Below are 15,654 nucleotides of genomic sequence, written 5' to 3'. Positions count from 1 at the left end.
CACGACTAAACAACAACAAAGCATTCAGAGGCATTTGCTGCCTCCAACAGTGGAGGGAGAAGAGGGGCGTTGTGTCTGGCAGGCCCCTGGTAGCCCCCTATTCGTTTAACAAAACGGTTTGTTTTAATATTTCTGCAAAGCTCAGTGAGCTCAGCCTCCTGCTCTGTCGACAAAGCCGTTTCTTGACGATCGCTCTAGCAAGGAAGTGCCAGAGGAATAAATCTGCAGTTCTGCTGCGGGAGAGGAGAGACGGGCTGCAGCCCTCCTCTCTCGCTCTCCCCTACAGCCTAGGAGCTTCCCTGCTTGGCTGTGACACTTCCAGACAGGACCCCCCTCTGCGCTGGCCTACTGATCTGTAAACTAACAACTACACGACTACACGACTCGACAACAACGATGCTTATTGATGTTTTTCCTCATTTCCCCTGCAAATGGTTCCCTATATTAAGACAGACGCGTCTCCCAGGTCCAGGAAACTTAATTCCTCGTCCACGTCCTCAGAGGCTTGGTTTTGTCTCGCAACTCTGTGAGCGCTTTCCCGTCTCTTCCGCCTTCCGTTTATTCCCTGGCATGAAGTGACTCCCTGCGCTGTTCATCGTGGGAAATGGATTGCACGGATTCAAGCGTGATCACGTGACTGAAAACGGCCGCCCTGTGACTGCGTAAACACGGGTGTGCAATGGAAACTCTTTCGGAAGTGACATCACTTCCTATTTCCGGTGGTGACCCTTCCTGCTTCCGCCGGGCGAACTGGAACGAGGGGGGCAGAGAGTTAAGCTCACCCCTCAGGGTGTACTAAGTTGTGAAATAATAATAATAATAATAATAATAATAATAATAATAATAATAATAATAATAATAATAATAATAATAATAATAGCAGTTGCTCCAGGCTCTTCCTCCGACTTCCGTCATCGAAGCCGCTCTCGCCACCGCCACCCTTGCTCTCTATGGTTCCCCTCTTCCGCCCCCTCCAGCCAATCAGCCAATCAGATTGCACGGCTGCTTTCTTCCCCCCTCCCAGAATGCATTTCGTGCCGCCAAGATGGCGCCGCCCGTCCGCCGAGGCGTTTCTTGAGCTTCGACGGCGGCGCCGGTGGCTGCCATGGCGGCGGTGGCGGCGGCGTGCCTGGCCCGGCGTGGTTGGCGGGCCTTGGGCCTGGCCGGACTTGGGGCCTCGGCGGGGAGAGGGAGGCCGTCGTCGCGCTGCGCCTGCTCAGGTGGCGTTGGGCTTGGTTAATCTTTGGAACTCGCCGCCGCATGTTGTGAGGTTGTCTCACTGGCGGGAAGCTGAATTAATCTGTAGATAGATCAGCCGAGTAGAAGGCCCAAAGCTAAAGCCTTTTTAGTTTTAGGGAAAGGGCCACTGGTCTTTAATATTGTTTTTAATGCTGTAAGCCGACCTGGGAGCTTAGGCTGAAGGGTGGGCAATTCATTCATTCGTTAATTATATCTTAAGTGCTGGCACCACACCTGCTTTGCATGCAGAAGGCTCCAGGTTCAATGCCAAGTAGCATCTCCAGCTAGCAGCTAAAACATTGGAGAGCTGCTGCCAGCCAAAGTAAACAATACTGAGTTTATTGACCCTACTCAGTATAAGGAAGCTGCCCGTTTTCTCCTGTTGTTCTGCATGAAAATCATTTGCCTTAGCTCCCTTCTTCCTGCCAATAGTGCCTCTGTGCTTCCTGGCCTTTAATAGCCCTACTTCCTGGAATTTCTTTGTACAGTGGTACCTTGGTTTAAGAACAGTCCTGTTTACGAACTATTCAGTTTACGAACTCCGCAAAACTAGAAGTAGTGTCCTGATTTGTGAACTTTGCCAGTTTGCAAACAGAATCTGAACGGTGGAAGGGCACTGGCAGTGGGAGGCCTCGTTAGGGAAAGTGCGCCTCGGTTTAATAACGATTTCAGTTTAAGAACAGACTTCCGGAATGGATTAAGTTCATAAACCGAGGTACCACTCTATTCTTTAGCCTACCTGCAAAAGTGTTTCCATTTCTAGAAGCTGCTTTCACCATAGGAAAGTGTACTCCTCCTTCCCCTTCTTTCTCGGCAGATTGACTGCAAACACTCTTTGGTTCCTGAGAATTTTCCTGCCTCTCTCATTAACTCTAGAACATGTGTGCATCCATTGAAGCTGAATGCTTGAAGATTCAGGAGAGTGAAAAGGAAATCCTTCTTCATGTAGTGCATAGTTAAACTGGAAAACTCACTTCCATAGATGGCAGTAATGGCTGACAACCTAGAGGGCTTTTAAAAAGCAGACAAATGCATTACTATTAGCCATGATAGCTATGCTTTGCCCACCACAGCTGGAGGCAGGAATGTGCCTGAATACCAGTTGCTGGAAACTCCAGGAGGGGGCTCTTGTGCTCAAATCCTGCTTGAAGGTTTCCCATTGGGGCATCTGGTCAGCCACTGTGAGAACAAAATGCTGGACTAGTTGGGCCCGATCCAGCAAGCTCATCTTATCTTCTTATGAGTAGCTGTAATGTTTGCCAGCATTCTGTGCCGTCACACCCATAGTGTATTTGTGGGGGTTGAACTTGCTCGTATCAGAGCAAGTTCAACCCCCACAAATGCCCGACATTCTGGGTTCTTGGTCCTGAGGTTTCCCCACCACATCCTTGATCTGCAAGAGGAGTATTTCTAAAATGCGGGTTTTCTCTCTTGTTATTTGCTCTAGGTATCAGCCTCCAATTCTTGAAGGACCCATCCCATCAGGGCAGGATTGTCCCAGCTCGCTTGTATGGAAACGATTCTGCCCTGGATTACATCCTTGGGATTACTAAAGAAGATGCCCCATCTTTGGTTGGTCAGCACCCACCGCCTTTGAGCGCCTTTAAAGGTGAACCTTGACTTCTGTCAGTTATGTTTGGGTAGCAGGCCGAAATTGATTTCCTTTGGTAGAAGCTGATTGGAATTATCGTAGGGACGCGGGTGGCGCTGTGGGTTAAACCACTGAGCCTAGTGCTTGCCAATCAGAAGGTTGGCGGTTCGAATCCCCGCAACGGGGTGAGCTCCCATTACTTGATCCCTGCTCCTGCCAACCTAGAAGTTTGAAAGCACATCAACGTGCAAGTAGATAAATAGACACCACTCCGGCGGGAAGGTAAGTGGCATTTCCATGCCCTGCTCTGGTTCTCCAGAAGCGGCTTAGTCATGCTGGCCACATGACCCGGAAGCTGTACGCCGGCTCCCTTGGCCAATAAAGCGAGATGAGCGCCGCAACCCCAGAGTCGGCCACGACTGGACCTAATGGTCAGGGGCCCCTTTACCTTTTATACTAATAGTTACACCTTGAGCTTGGCTCAGTAGCAAATTGGCAACCAGTGCAGATTTTGTTATCCTCATTTTCTCAAAGTATTCCCCCAGGACGACATCCACTTTTATCTCCCCACCCCCATTTTATGTTGTTATTTCTATGTATATTATGCTATGGCCGTATGGCTAATGCAATAAAATCGATTGAAATCGAAACTTAAAGACCTGGAAGCTGTACGCCGGCTCCCTCGGCCAATAAAGTGAGATGAGCGCCGCAACCCCAGAGTCAGCCACGACTGGACCTAATGGTCAGGGGTCCCTTTACCTTTACCTTTAATCATCATAATTATTACTATTAGTTGCCAACCCTTCACCCTCAGGTCCCAGGGAGGGCTACAGCATTAAAACACAATATTAAAAACGGTTTAAAACAACTTGCAATCACAAAATTAGCCTAGTTCTGGATGTGGAAGCCTTTACTTTAATCTGTTGGGACTCGCAAAGCACTGAAGTCCCATAGAGATTGTTCATGTGAAACCACTGGAAATAGCAAGTGATGTCTGGGCGTTCTTTCTGCAGCTGAGCAAGACATTTTGCTGGGGCACCAGCCGGATCAGCCTGAGAATCCCAAGATCTTGAGAATCGCCATCATTGGGGCTCCAAATGCTGGGAAATCGACCCTGTCGAACCAGCTCTTGGGACGGAAGGTAATGAGCTGGAGCACACAGCCTCCATGGGTGTGGGAGGATTGGGGCCGCCCTCCAGCACTCCCTTGTGTTATACAACCCCTTGGCTTCTCTCCTTGACAGGTCCTGCCTGTCTCCAAGAAGGTGCACACGACCAGGCGCAATGCCCAGGGCGTCATCACAAAGGACGATACTCAGCTGGTTGGTATTAAGAATTGGCCCAAGCATTCTCCCTGCCCCAACACCCCAGGCACGCCTTGTGAAACTCACATGCCAAGGTTTGGTGCTGTTTGCCCACAGCGACTGGCATTTGGTGGTGTGATACTCCAAAACATGGAGACTCCATGTTCAGCTAACATGGTTGACGGCAGAGCTACCATTCATTAATTGAGGAGTATTCTGTTCTACTCCCTTATAGCAGGAATTCCTCTCTCTTTTTTTTCTTCAGTGAAGTTCTCAATGAGCAAATTCATTTCTTCAGCCAAGTGTTTTCTTAAACCTTTTAAGTGATTTGATTCTCTGTTTCTTTGCCTAGGTTGTCTTGGACACTCCAGGCCTCACCACACACCTCAAAGCCAAAAGGTATAGAAGTAACTGGAGCCTGGGAGAGAAGCAGTTCTCTTGGGGCTGGGAAGTACTGAGTTCACGCTGTGTGTTTCTTTCAACTTTTCTTTCAGGCATCAGTTGGAAAAAACTCTGCTTTACGACCCCTGTAAGAGCTTGAAGAATGCAGACCTAGGTAGAGACTTGGTTTCCTTTTCTTACCTTGACCTCTCTCTCCCATCGTGCCACCCCTGGACCACTTAGTGGTCGCCATCCTTTGCTGCTGCAGTGATTTATGTGGTGATGGTGGGAAGGATGAACCAGTGTCCCAGTGTGGTGCAGGGCTTAGAGTGTTGGACTAGGACCATGACTCACCTGGTGACTCCAGGCCAGTCACTATATTTCAGCCTGTCCTACCTCAGAAGGCAGTGGGGATATAATTGGGGGGGGGGTGGACATTGCTTTATATCCCTTTTTTTTCTCCATGGAAGAAATTAATAAATTTATTTATACCCCACGCTCTCCAGCCAAGACCGGGCTCAGGGCGGCTAACAACCAATAATAAAAACAAGTTGATTAAAATACAACTTAAAAAACATGATTAAAATACAACATTAAAACATTAAGATGCAGCCTCTTCACAGGAGGAGAAAGCAAAAAAAGAAAGAGGGAGAGGGAATCAAATTGATTCTAAGCCAAAGGCCAGGCAGAACAACTCTGTCTTACAGGCCCTGCGGAAAGAAATCAGATCCCGCAGGGCCCTGGTCTCATGAGACAGAGCGTTCCACCAGCCTGGAGCCAGTGTTGAAAAGGTCCTGGCTCTGGTTGAGGCTAATCTAACTTCCTTAGGGCCCAGGACCTCTAGGGCAGTGTTTCCCAACCTTGGGCCTCCAGCTGTTTTTGAACTACAATTCCCATCATCCCTGACCACTGGTCTTGTTAGCTAGGGATGATGGGAGTTGTAGTCCAAAAACAGCTGGAGGCCCAAGGTTGGGAAACACTGCTCTAGGGTGTTGCTAGTTATGGACCGTAAGGTCCTCCGTGGGGCAGACCAGGAGAGCCGGTCCTGTAGGTCCTCCCCCTCCTCATTTAATCTCCACAACAACCTTGTGGGGTAAATTATGCTGAGAGTGAGCGACTGACCCAAGGTCACTCAGTAAGCTTTGTGGTCAAGTGGGGATTCGAACCCTGTTCTTCCAGGTCATAGTCCAACACTCTAACCACACTCTAGAGGCTTTTTTCCTCCTTGGACCAGCTGATGTTACCGTTAAGGAACATTTTGCTTTAGGATGGGCTGGTGGCTGTCTGCTGCTTGGGAGTGAAAGGTTGACCCAGGCTGACCTTGTAACCCCTACTTCCTCCTTTGAAGTGCTAGTTCTCGTGGATGTTTCAGACCATTATACCCGGAACCGCCTCCACCCAGAGGTGCTCAAGTGTCTGGCTCGGTTCCCTGATCTTCCCAGCGTCCTTGTCTTGAACAAGGTGAGTGTGCCCAATTTCCTTATCCCAGAAGGATGGGCTGCAGGGCTAGAGAATGTAATATAGCAACAATTTCCATTTATTGCCAAAAGGTTCTATTTTTGTTCCGTGGTGCAGAAACCACAGCAGAACCAAAAACAGCTGCAGAAAACAATCAAGGGTGCTTGCAGTTTGTTAAAATTTGCACCCTTGACTAAAATTGTCCTCATCTCTTATCAAATGCTTTAGCTGATAGATCTCCTCTCTAATCTATGCAGCTCTAACCTTAATCTCGTCTTCCTCTCTCATTCACATATACGATTGCTACTTAGACTTGCATCTTTATTTTCACTGCTATTTTTTACCATGCCTTTGGCATCCTGCGGCCTCGATGCCACTCATCTCCAGTTCTGCTTTACCCCTGGAGCTGCTGATGCCATCTTCCCTAGATGCCACTAATATTGAGATTTCTTTCAATGTTTTTCAGGCAACAATGCAAGCCAGAAATTCTGGCGAAGGGATAAAGTTCAGTTGAGCCAAGGGGCTAGGGACCAGGCCCCTCAACCACCTCAGTTGAGAGAACTGGCCATTCCAGCTGGCACATACTACTCATTCCACAATTGTAACATAGTGTGGCAGCACCTACACTTTAGAACTCCCCGCCTATTGACATCAGGCAGGCACTTTCGCTACACATTTTTCAGCACCTGCTAAAAACGTTGTTTAGACAAGCCTGGCCAGATGTTTAGGAAGTCAAAAGGTGTTTTAATCTGCCTTTAGTCTATTGTTGCTTTAGCTTTATCTTTTCGCAAACTGCTTTGAGGGTTTTCCTCCCCGCAATCAAGTGGTGCATAAATTTTAGGAAATACATAAGTAAATACATTCCTGCAACTCATGATTCCCTCCCATTTCTTCTGTTTCAGGTGGACCTTCTGAAGAAGAAATTTCTCCTGCTGTACCTGGTGACGGAGCTGACCGAGGGGGTCGTCAATGGAAAGAAGCTGAAAGTCAAGTCCAGAGTCAAGCCAGACTCCCTTACTGAGGTCACCCAGGCGTCAGCGACCTCTGAACACCTGTCCCCAGAGACCAGGCACCTGGAGGCAGATCAAGGGCATCAGCCTGGCTCCGTTTTGGATGGTGAAGCCAGTGAGGCTGCAGAAGACTCAGTTCCTGCAAAGGAGAACAGGAAACATGTGAGGGAGAAAGCCAGGAAGGGCTGGCCCGGCTTCCAGGAGATCTTTATGCTGGCTGCTACGGAGAGAGAGGAAGTGGAGACTCTGAAGGTAAATCGCAGGGCTGTTGCTTGGAGTCATGCTTGGGGTTGCTTGGAGTACCTGCTTTGCCATGTGGTGGGTCCTAGGTTTCAGTCCCCAATAGCATCTCCAGGTAGGACTGGGCGGGAGGGAAGACTTCTGCCTGGCAACAATTTCCTTTGGGGGGATGGGGGGACAGGACAGAGGGAAGGCTGGCCCCGCCTTGCATTTTATCAAAATAATGCTTTTATTTGTTTTATGCGTAAATAATATTTGTATGCTGCTGTGTCGTAAAAAATATATCAAAGCGGTTTACAGAATTATAAGGTTAAAAACAGACGTCAATCAACCGTTGCGGAAGGATGTCTTCGTATTTGCCTTCTTAGACCTGGCAGAATAGAAATGTTTTCAGCAGGCGTTTAAAAGTCAGCACAGAAAGGGCGCCTGCTGAATCTCTAGTGGCAGAGAGTTCCACAAGACTGGGCCGATCGCAATGAAGCCTCGGTTTCTTGTTGTCAGACGAGCCTTCCCATAAAAGGAACTGCCAGTGGCGCTCCTGCAGGTGATCTCACTTGACTGAGCAGCGATAGAAGGGTTCAGGCAGGGCCTGAGGCACCCTGGACACAAGTTGTTCCAGGTCTGTTATAGAACAGGAGGCTGGGTTGGTGTGCCATTGGTCTGAAGCTGGGAGGCCAGGGTTCGAATCCCCTACTCAGCCACAAAGCTCTCTGGCTGACCTGGGGCCAGTCTCCCTCTCTTTCTCCACCATGCCTACCTCACAGGGTTGTTGTGAGGGTTGTTGAGCTCTTTGCACAAAAGAAGATGATGTAAATGGGGTATAGAAAATAAAATAAAATCAAAATGCCAAACACCCTCTGCCCCCCCAGAGGCAGTGATGCAAGAATCATGGGACTGTAGAGTTGGGAGGGACCTGCAGGGGACATCTAGTCCAACCCTCCTGGCCTGACCCTGGCTCTTGTTTCCAACAGAGGTACCTTTTGAAGCAGGCCAGGCCAGGCCCCTGGGAGTTCCACAGCGAGGTCCTGACCACCCAGACCCCGCAGGAGGTCTGTGATAACATCATCCGAGAGAAGCTTCTCGAGTATCTGCCTGAGGAAGTGCCCTACACAGTGACCCAGGTGAGGCGGGGAGGGCCAGGAGGTGATGGGTTGGGATCCTATCCCCTTCTTCCCTTCCTTACACATCCTAGCATGTGCGCTCCCCTCCACTGTAGATCTGAGGGCTCCTTCTCTTTTCCTTGCAGAGGACGGAGGTCTGGGAAGAGGGGCCTGGCGGGGAGCTGGTCATCGTGCAGAATTTGATAGTCCAGAAGGAGACGCACATGGTGAGTACCTGGTCAGAAGGTGTTTCTCTCCTCCCGCCACCAGCCAAGAGAAACATTTCTGCCAAGCTGTCAATTTGGCATTGAGGGTGGCTATTTTTCCCCCTAAACCTCCCTCCCAAATCAGTAATGGTAGTGGCCATGAAGAGAGGGACCGTCTCCACCACAGGCATTTAAAGCAGCTTCATGCCACTTCAGATAGCTGTGGCTTCCCCCAAAGAATCATGGGAACTAAATAATAATAATAATAATAATAATAATAATAATAATAATAATAATTTTTTATTTATACCCCACCCATCTGGCTGGGTTTCCCCAGCCACTCTGGGCGGCTCCCAACAGAATATTATTATTATTATTAAAGCGCTAAAACATCAAACATTAAAAACTTCCCTAAACAGGGCTGCCTTCAGATGCCTTATAAAAGTGAGATAGTTGTTTATTTCCTTGACTTCTTATGGTAGGGTGTTACACAGGGAGGGTGCCACTACCGAGAAGGCCCTCTGTTTGGTTCCCTGTAACCTCACTTCTCGCAGGGAGGGAACCGCCAGAAGGCCCTCGGAGCTGGACCTCAGCCTGTCTGGGCTGAACGATGGGGGTGGAGACGCTCCTTCGGGTCTACGGGGCCAAGGCTGTTTCAAGGAACTGTATTTTGATAAGCCTGCTGAGAATCTTTGGGCTGCTCCCCTAGTCCCTCCCAATTCTCAGAGCAGTTTAACAAACAACGAGTGTTGGAAAATTCAGGACGCATAAAAGGGGAAGACCTTCTTTATGCAGCCCGTACTTAGACTGTGGAACTCTCTCCCACAGGAGGCAGTGATGACCACCAACCTGGGTGGTTTGAAAGAGGGTTAGACAAATCCATGGAGGAGGAGAGGGCTATTGATGGCTACTAGCCAGGATGGCGGTTGGAGGCAGCAACCTCCAATGCTCTCTGAATGCTGATTTCTGGAAACCCCCTGGGGAGGAGAGGGCTCTTGCGCTCAAATCTTGCTCGGGGAGTTCTCATTGGGACATTTCGTTGGCCCCTATGACCAAAGGATGCTGAACAAGATGGCCCATTGGCTTGATCCAGCAGGCTGTTCTTATGTTCTAATATAAGCCTTCTTCCCAATGAACTTTCTGTAGTTGCAGATAAGCTTCTCAGCTGGGGAATGGGGTAGGGTGAGCAAAAAAGGATGCCTAGGCTGTGATGCCACAAATGATAAGCTGTCTCAATTCCCACTGACACTCCTTTCTCCTTGGCCTTCGCCTTCCCCTGGAGCAGAAGATGCTCATTGGCTCCCGCGGCCACCTGATCAGCAAGATCGCCCAGGAGGCCGGCTCTGACCTGATGAACGCTTTCCTCTGCGATGTGCACCTGAAACTTTCTGTGCAGCTGAAGAAATGAGAGCCGTGGCTCCCCCTGCAGCAGCCTGGCCTTGCCACGGAAGGGGCCACTGCAAGCCAACGACAAGGCCCTGCTTTCCTGCTCATGGGTCTCGCCAGCAACCGGCCCCAAGGACTTCTTCCCAACTTCTTCTCTCCTGTCCCAAAGCCTGCAGCAATGGCTTGACGGGGGCGGCCTGGCTCTCCTGACCCAGGTCCCATTTCAGGCGCGTGTCGTGTCAGATGGACCCACGGCCAGCAAACGATGATACACAAGGAGGAAACGGCAGTGCCAGGTTGCCAATGTGTATCTTTCACTGAAATTGCGCACATGCACATCTCCCTGGTTTCATGCGATGTGGACCCCCAGATCATGTGGCTGAATCTCACGCTCTCTCTGGCTCGCACAGTGACTGCTGCCTGGGGTGGGTGTAGGCTTCACTCTGTGCTAGCAGGAGAAGAGACGCAAACCTTTCAGAAGCTGCTGCCTGGAGCCTGGCACATGGGGCAATGGCTTGTCTCTTTCAGCCAGAGACCGTTCTGGGCTCTGATGCGGCTGCCAATAAATTGAGGTGGTCACTCAGGCAACATTTTGTTGTCCCTTACTACTTAGGTCTAATGATCTCAGCTTCAGTGCCGCCCTTCATCTGTAAAATGGGAGCCTTAATGGGTTGTTGACCTTTTTTTAGGATTTTACCCCAGGAAATAAACTGCCGCAGGGGCCGGATTACACCGACCGATGGACCGGATTATGCCCCCGAAATGGACTTTGGACATGCCTGCCCTAGATTATTTAGTCCGGATTTATCTTGTGAATTGCCCTTTTGATGAAGGGCGGTATGTAAATCTAATAAATAACAATAATAAAAAAATATTATTTAGGGTTACTGTAAATCTTTTGTGGGCATTTACAGAGTGAAATGTATAAAGGCCATTGTTCTAGGAAGGCCCATCCTTTCTAATGGCTGAGGAAAACAGATTGTAGTAGTAGTAGTAGTGAACCATCCCGCTACCCATAGTTCTCAGGGTGGTTCACAACATAAAAATACAAGATAAAAGTAACACAATATACATCTCTGGCTCATGGGTTTGAGTCACACATTGGGTGAAAGATCCCTGCATTGCAGGGGGTTGGGCTTGATGATCCTCGTGGTCCCTTCCAACTCTGATCTACAAGAACAAAAACATACCAATAACCCTGCCCCAAATACATTTAAAAGGGTATTGGATGTAATCAGCCAAAGGTCTGGTTGAAGAGGGATGTTTTCACCTGGCGCCTAAAGGCGTACAATGAAAAGCAACCCCTGCCCTCTCAGCTTCCGGTTTGCTTTGGCAATCTCCATTTTACATATGGAGGACCACAGATCCCCCATCCATCCTGACATACAGGCATGCCTGGTGTGAGGTGTCTGCGCCTTTTTTGCTGCTAACCAAGAGTCCGGTGGCACTTAGTGAAGAGGTAACCATTTTACTATCAACACTAGACAGATTTTTCAACGTGATGTCAGGTGCTTGAGGCTACAACGCCAGGCACACTTTCTTGGGAGCAAAACCCCACAGAAACACAAGTAGAGCTTGCGTCAATGTATGCCCACGTAGGATTGCATCGTTGGGTCTGGTCAGAGCAATGGGTACTTTTTGTTCTTCTCCATTTTGCAACAGCTGCCTGGGCCCTCTCCTTTGCGTAATTCCTCTTTATAGTTTGCTGCATCTGGCTAACAGGCGTGGCTTTATCCTGTGGCAGCGGAGACCTGGAATAACGTGTCCTCTCTTAACCTCCCACCTTCTCTCTCAAAACAAAGGTCACAATGAAATAATAAGATTTATTCCTTGACCTTTGACACAAGGGCCCAGGGTGGCTCGCAGTAAAGCACCTTGTGCCATTTAAAAGCAAGTTAAACAGTTTATGCAGTTATTAAATGAGGAGAAAGGGCCAGTGTGGTATAGTAGTTGGAGTTTCGCACTAGGACCTGGAAGGGACCAGGGTTCAAATCCCCACTTGGCCATTAAGCTCCCCCTGGGTGACCTTGGCCCCTTCATGGATCACTGCCTTGCCGTGGTGAAGGGGCTTGAAGAACTCAGAGAAGCTATGAACTATGCCGAGCAGGGCACCCAAGATGAACAGGTCATAGTGGAGAGTTTTGACCAAACGTGATCCACCTGGAGGAGGAATCGGCAAGCCACTCCAGTATCCCTGCCAAGAAAACTCCATGGACAAAGACAACAGGCATATAAAAGTTATGACGCTGGAAGATGAGCCCCTCAGGTCGGAAGGCGTCCAACATGCTACTGGGGAAGAGCGGAGGGCAAGTACAAGTAGATCCAGAGCTGATGAAGCGGCTGGGCCAAAGCCGAAAGGACGCTCAGTTGCGGATATGCCTGGAAGCGAAAGGAAAGTCCAATGCTGTAAAGAAAAATATTGCATAGGAACCTGGAATGTAAGAACCATGAACATGGGTAAGTTGGAGGTGGTCAAAAATGAGATGGCAAGAATAAATATTGACATCCTGGGCATCAGTGAACTAAAATGGACGGGAATGGGTGAATTCAGTTCGGATGACCATCATATCTACTACTGTGGGCAAGAAACCCGTAAAAGAAATGGAGTGGCCCTCATAGTCAACAAAAGAGTGGCAAAAGCTGTACTGGGTTGCAATCTCAAAAATGATAAAATGATCTCGATACGAATCCAAGGCAGACCTTTTAACATCACAGTAATCCAAGTTTATGCACCAACTACTGGTGCTGAAGAAACTGAAATTGACCAATTCTATGAAGACTTACAACACCTTATAGAAGTGACACCAAAGAAGGATGTTCTTCTCATTATAGGGGATTGGAATGCTAAAGTAGGGAGTCAAGAGATAAAAGGAACAACTGGCAAGTTTGGCCTTGGAGATCAAAACGAAGCAGGGCAAAGGCTAATAGAGTTCTGTCAAGAGAACAAGCTGGTCATCACAAACACGCTTTTCCAACAACACAAGAGACGACTCTACACATGGACATCACCAGATGGGCAGCATAGAAATCAGATTGATTATATTCTCTGCAGCCAAAGATGGAGAAGCTCTATACAGTCAGCAAAAACAAGACCTGGAGCTGACTGTGGCTCAGATCATCAGCTTCTTATAGCAAAATTCAAGCTTAAACTGAAGAAAGTAGGAAAAACCACTGGGCCGGTAAGATACAATCTAAGTCAAATCCCTTATGAATACACAGTGGAAGTGAGGAACAGGTTTAAGGATTTAGATTTGGTGGACAGAGTGCCTGAAGAACTATGGATGGAGGCTCGTAACATTATACAGGAGGCAGCAACGAAAACCATCCCAATGAAAAGGAAATGCAAGAAAGCAAAGTGGCTGTCCAATGAGGCCTTACAAATAGCGGGGGAGAGAAGGCAAGCAAAATGCAAGGGAGATCGTGAAACATACAGGAAATTGAATGCAGATTTCCAAAGAATAGCAAGGAGAGACAAGAAGACCTTCTTAAACAAGCAATGCAAAGAAATAGAGGAAAGCAATAGAATGGGAAGAACCAGAGATCTGTTCAAGAAAATTGGAGATATGAAAGGAACATTTCGCACAAAGATTTCCATAATAAAGGACAAAAGTGGAAAGGACCTAACAGAAGCAGAAGACATCAAGAAGAGGTGGCAAGAATACACAGAGGAATTATACCAGAAAGAAACGGATGTCTCATATACCCCAGGTAGTGTGGTTGCTGACCTTGAGCCAGACATCCTGGAGAGTGAAGTCAAATGGGCCTTAGAAAGCACTGCAAATAACAAGGCCAGTGGAAGTGATGGTATTCCAGCTGAACTATTTAAAATTTTAAAAGATGATGCTGTTAAGGTGCTACACTCAATATGCCAGCAAGTTTGGAAAACTCAGCAGTGGCCAGAAGATTGGAGAAGATCAGTCTACATCCCAATCCCAAAGAAGGGCAGTGCCAAAGAATGCTCCAACTATCGCACAATTGCACTAATTTCTCACGCTAGCAAGGTTATGCTTAAAATTCTACAAGGAAGGCTCAAGCAGTATGTGGACCGAGAACTCCCAGAAGTGCAAGCTGGATTTAGAAGAGGCAGAGGAACCAGAGACCAAATTGCAAACATGCGCTGGATTATGGAGAAAGCTAGAGAGTTCCAGAAAGACATTTACTTCTGCTTCATTGACTATGCAAAAGCCTTTGACTGTGTCGACCATGGCAAACTATGGCAAGTTCTTAAAGAAATGGGAGTGCCTGATCACCTTATCTGTCTCCTGAGAAATCTCTATGTGGGACAAGAAGCTACAGTTAGAACTGGATATGGAACAACTGACTGGTTCAAAATTGGGAAAGGAGTACGACAAGGCTGCATTTTGTCTCCCTGCTTATTTAACTTATATGCAGAATTCATCATGCGAAAGGCTGGGCTGGATGAATCCCTAGCCGGAATTAAGATTGCCGGAAGAAATATCAACAACCTCAGATATGCAGATGACACAACCTTGATGGCAGAAAGTGAGGAGGAATTAAAGAACCTTTTATTGAGGGTGAAAGAGGAGAGTGCAAAATATGGTCTGAAGCTCAACATCAAAAAAACGAAGATCATGGCTACTGGTCCCATCACCTCCTGGCAAATAGAAGGGGAAGAAATGGAGGCAGTGAGAGATTTTACTTTCTTGGGCTCCATGATCACTGCAGATGGTGACAGCAGCCACGAAATTAAAAGACGCCTGCTTCTTGGGAGAAGGGCAATGACAGGCCTAGACAGCATCTTGAGAAGTAGAGACATAACCTTGCCAACAAAGGTCCGTATAGTTAAAGCTATGGTTTTCCCAGTAGTGATGTATGGAAGTGAGAGCTGGACCATAAAGAAGGCTGATCGCCGAAGAATTGATGCTTTTGAATTATGGTGCTGGAGGAGACTCTTGAGAGTCCCATGGACTGCAAGAAGATCAAACCTCTCCATTCTGAAGGAAATCAGCCCTGAGTGCTCACTGGAAGGACAGATTGTGAAGCTGAGGCTCCAATACTTTGGCCACCTCATGAGAAGAGAAGACTCCCTGGAGAAGACCCTGATGTTGGGAAAGATGGAGGGCACAAGGAGAAGGGGGCGACAGAGGACGAGATGGTTGGATAGTGTTTTCGAGGTTACCAGCATGAGTCTGACCAAGCTGCGGGGGGCAGTGGAGGACAGGAGTGCCTGGCGTTCTCTGGTCCATGGGGTCACGAAGAGTCGGACACGACTAAACGACTAAACAACAACAACAGGGTGACCTTGGGGCCCAGTCACTGCCTCTTGGCCTAACCTACCTCGCAGGGTTGTTTTAAAGGGGGTGAGGGTAATGTACACCAGCTCCTTGAAGCTGGGGCATAATAATAATAATAACAACAACAAACAACAACAACAACAACTAATGATAAAATATATAGGGCTGCTACAACAACAACAACAACAACAACTAATGATAAAATATATAGGGCTGCTACAACAACAACAACAACAACAACAACTAATGATAAAATATATAGGGCTGCTACAACAACAACAACAACTAATGATAAAATATATAGGGCTGCTACAGTCTCTCTACCCTAACTCAATAGGCCACAAGGTAGGGCAGCCTGGATGTCCTCCAGATGTTCTGGACTACAACTCCCATCAGCCCCCAGCCAGCATGTGCTCGAATGTGGAGGAAAAGAGAGCGCGTGCGCTGCGCGCGCGCACCAGGATGTCAAAACCGGCATTTCCTCC

The 15,654-nt window shown here is 48.1% G+C and overlaps 1 protein-coding gene across 2 annotated transcripts; it reads left to right on the top strand.

The window, feature by feature from the left end:
• The first annotated feature begins 1,031 nt into the window (after positions 1-1,031).
• On the top strand, positions 1,032-10,801 carry ERAL1 (Era like 12S mitochondrial rRNA chaperone 1). Of its 2 annotated transcripts, none has more exons than XM_079955740.1 (11): positions 1,032-1,220; positions 2,687-2,848; positions 3,844-3,971; positions 4,074-4,151; positions 4,486-4,532; positions 4,628-4,689; positions 5,863-5,975; positions 6,875-7,234; positions 8,194-8,343; positions 8,469-8,549; positions 9,814-10,801. In XM_079955740.1, the coding sequence occupies exons 1-11, from the start codon at positions 1,106-1,108 to the stop codon at positions 9,934-9,936; spliced, it is 1,419 nt and encodes a 472-aa protein (XP_079811866.1). In that variant the 5' UTR covers positions 1,032-1,105; the 3' UTR covers positions 9,937-10,801. The 2 variants fall into 2 exon arrangements, with proteins under 2 accessions (XP_079811866.1, XP_079811865.1); XM_079955739.1 differs by having other exon boundaries at positions 9,811-10,801.
• The last annotated feature ends 4,853 nt before the right edge of the window (positions 10,802-15,654 follow it).

Source organism: Podarcis cretensis (genome assembly GCF_951804945.1).
Source record: "Podarcis cretensis genome assembly, chromosome: 15".
In the NCBI taxonomy this organism is placed as follows: Eukaryota; Metazoa; Chordata; class Lepidosauria; order Squamata; family Lacertidae; genus Podarcis; species Podarcis cretensis.
Note: the sequence above shows the minus strand (reverse complement) of the source record. Positions and strands in the feature narration are given on the sequence as shown.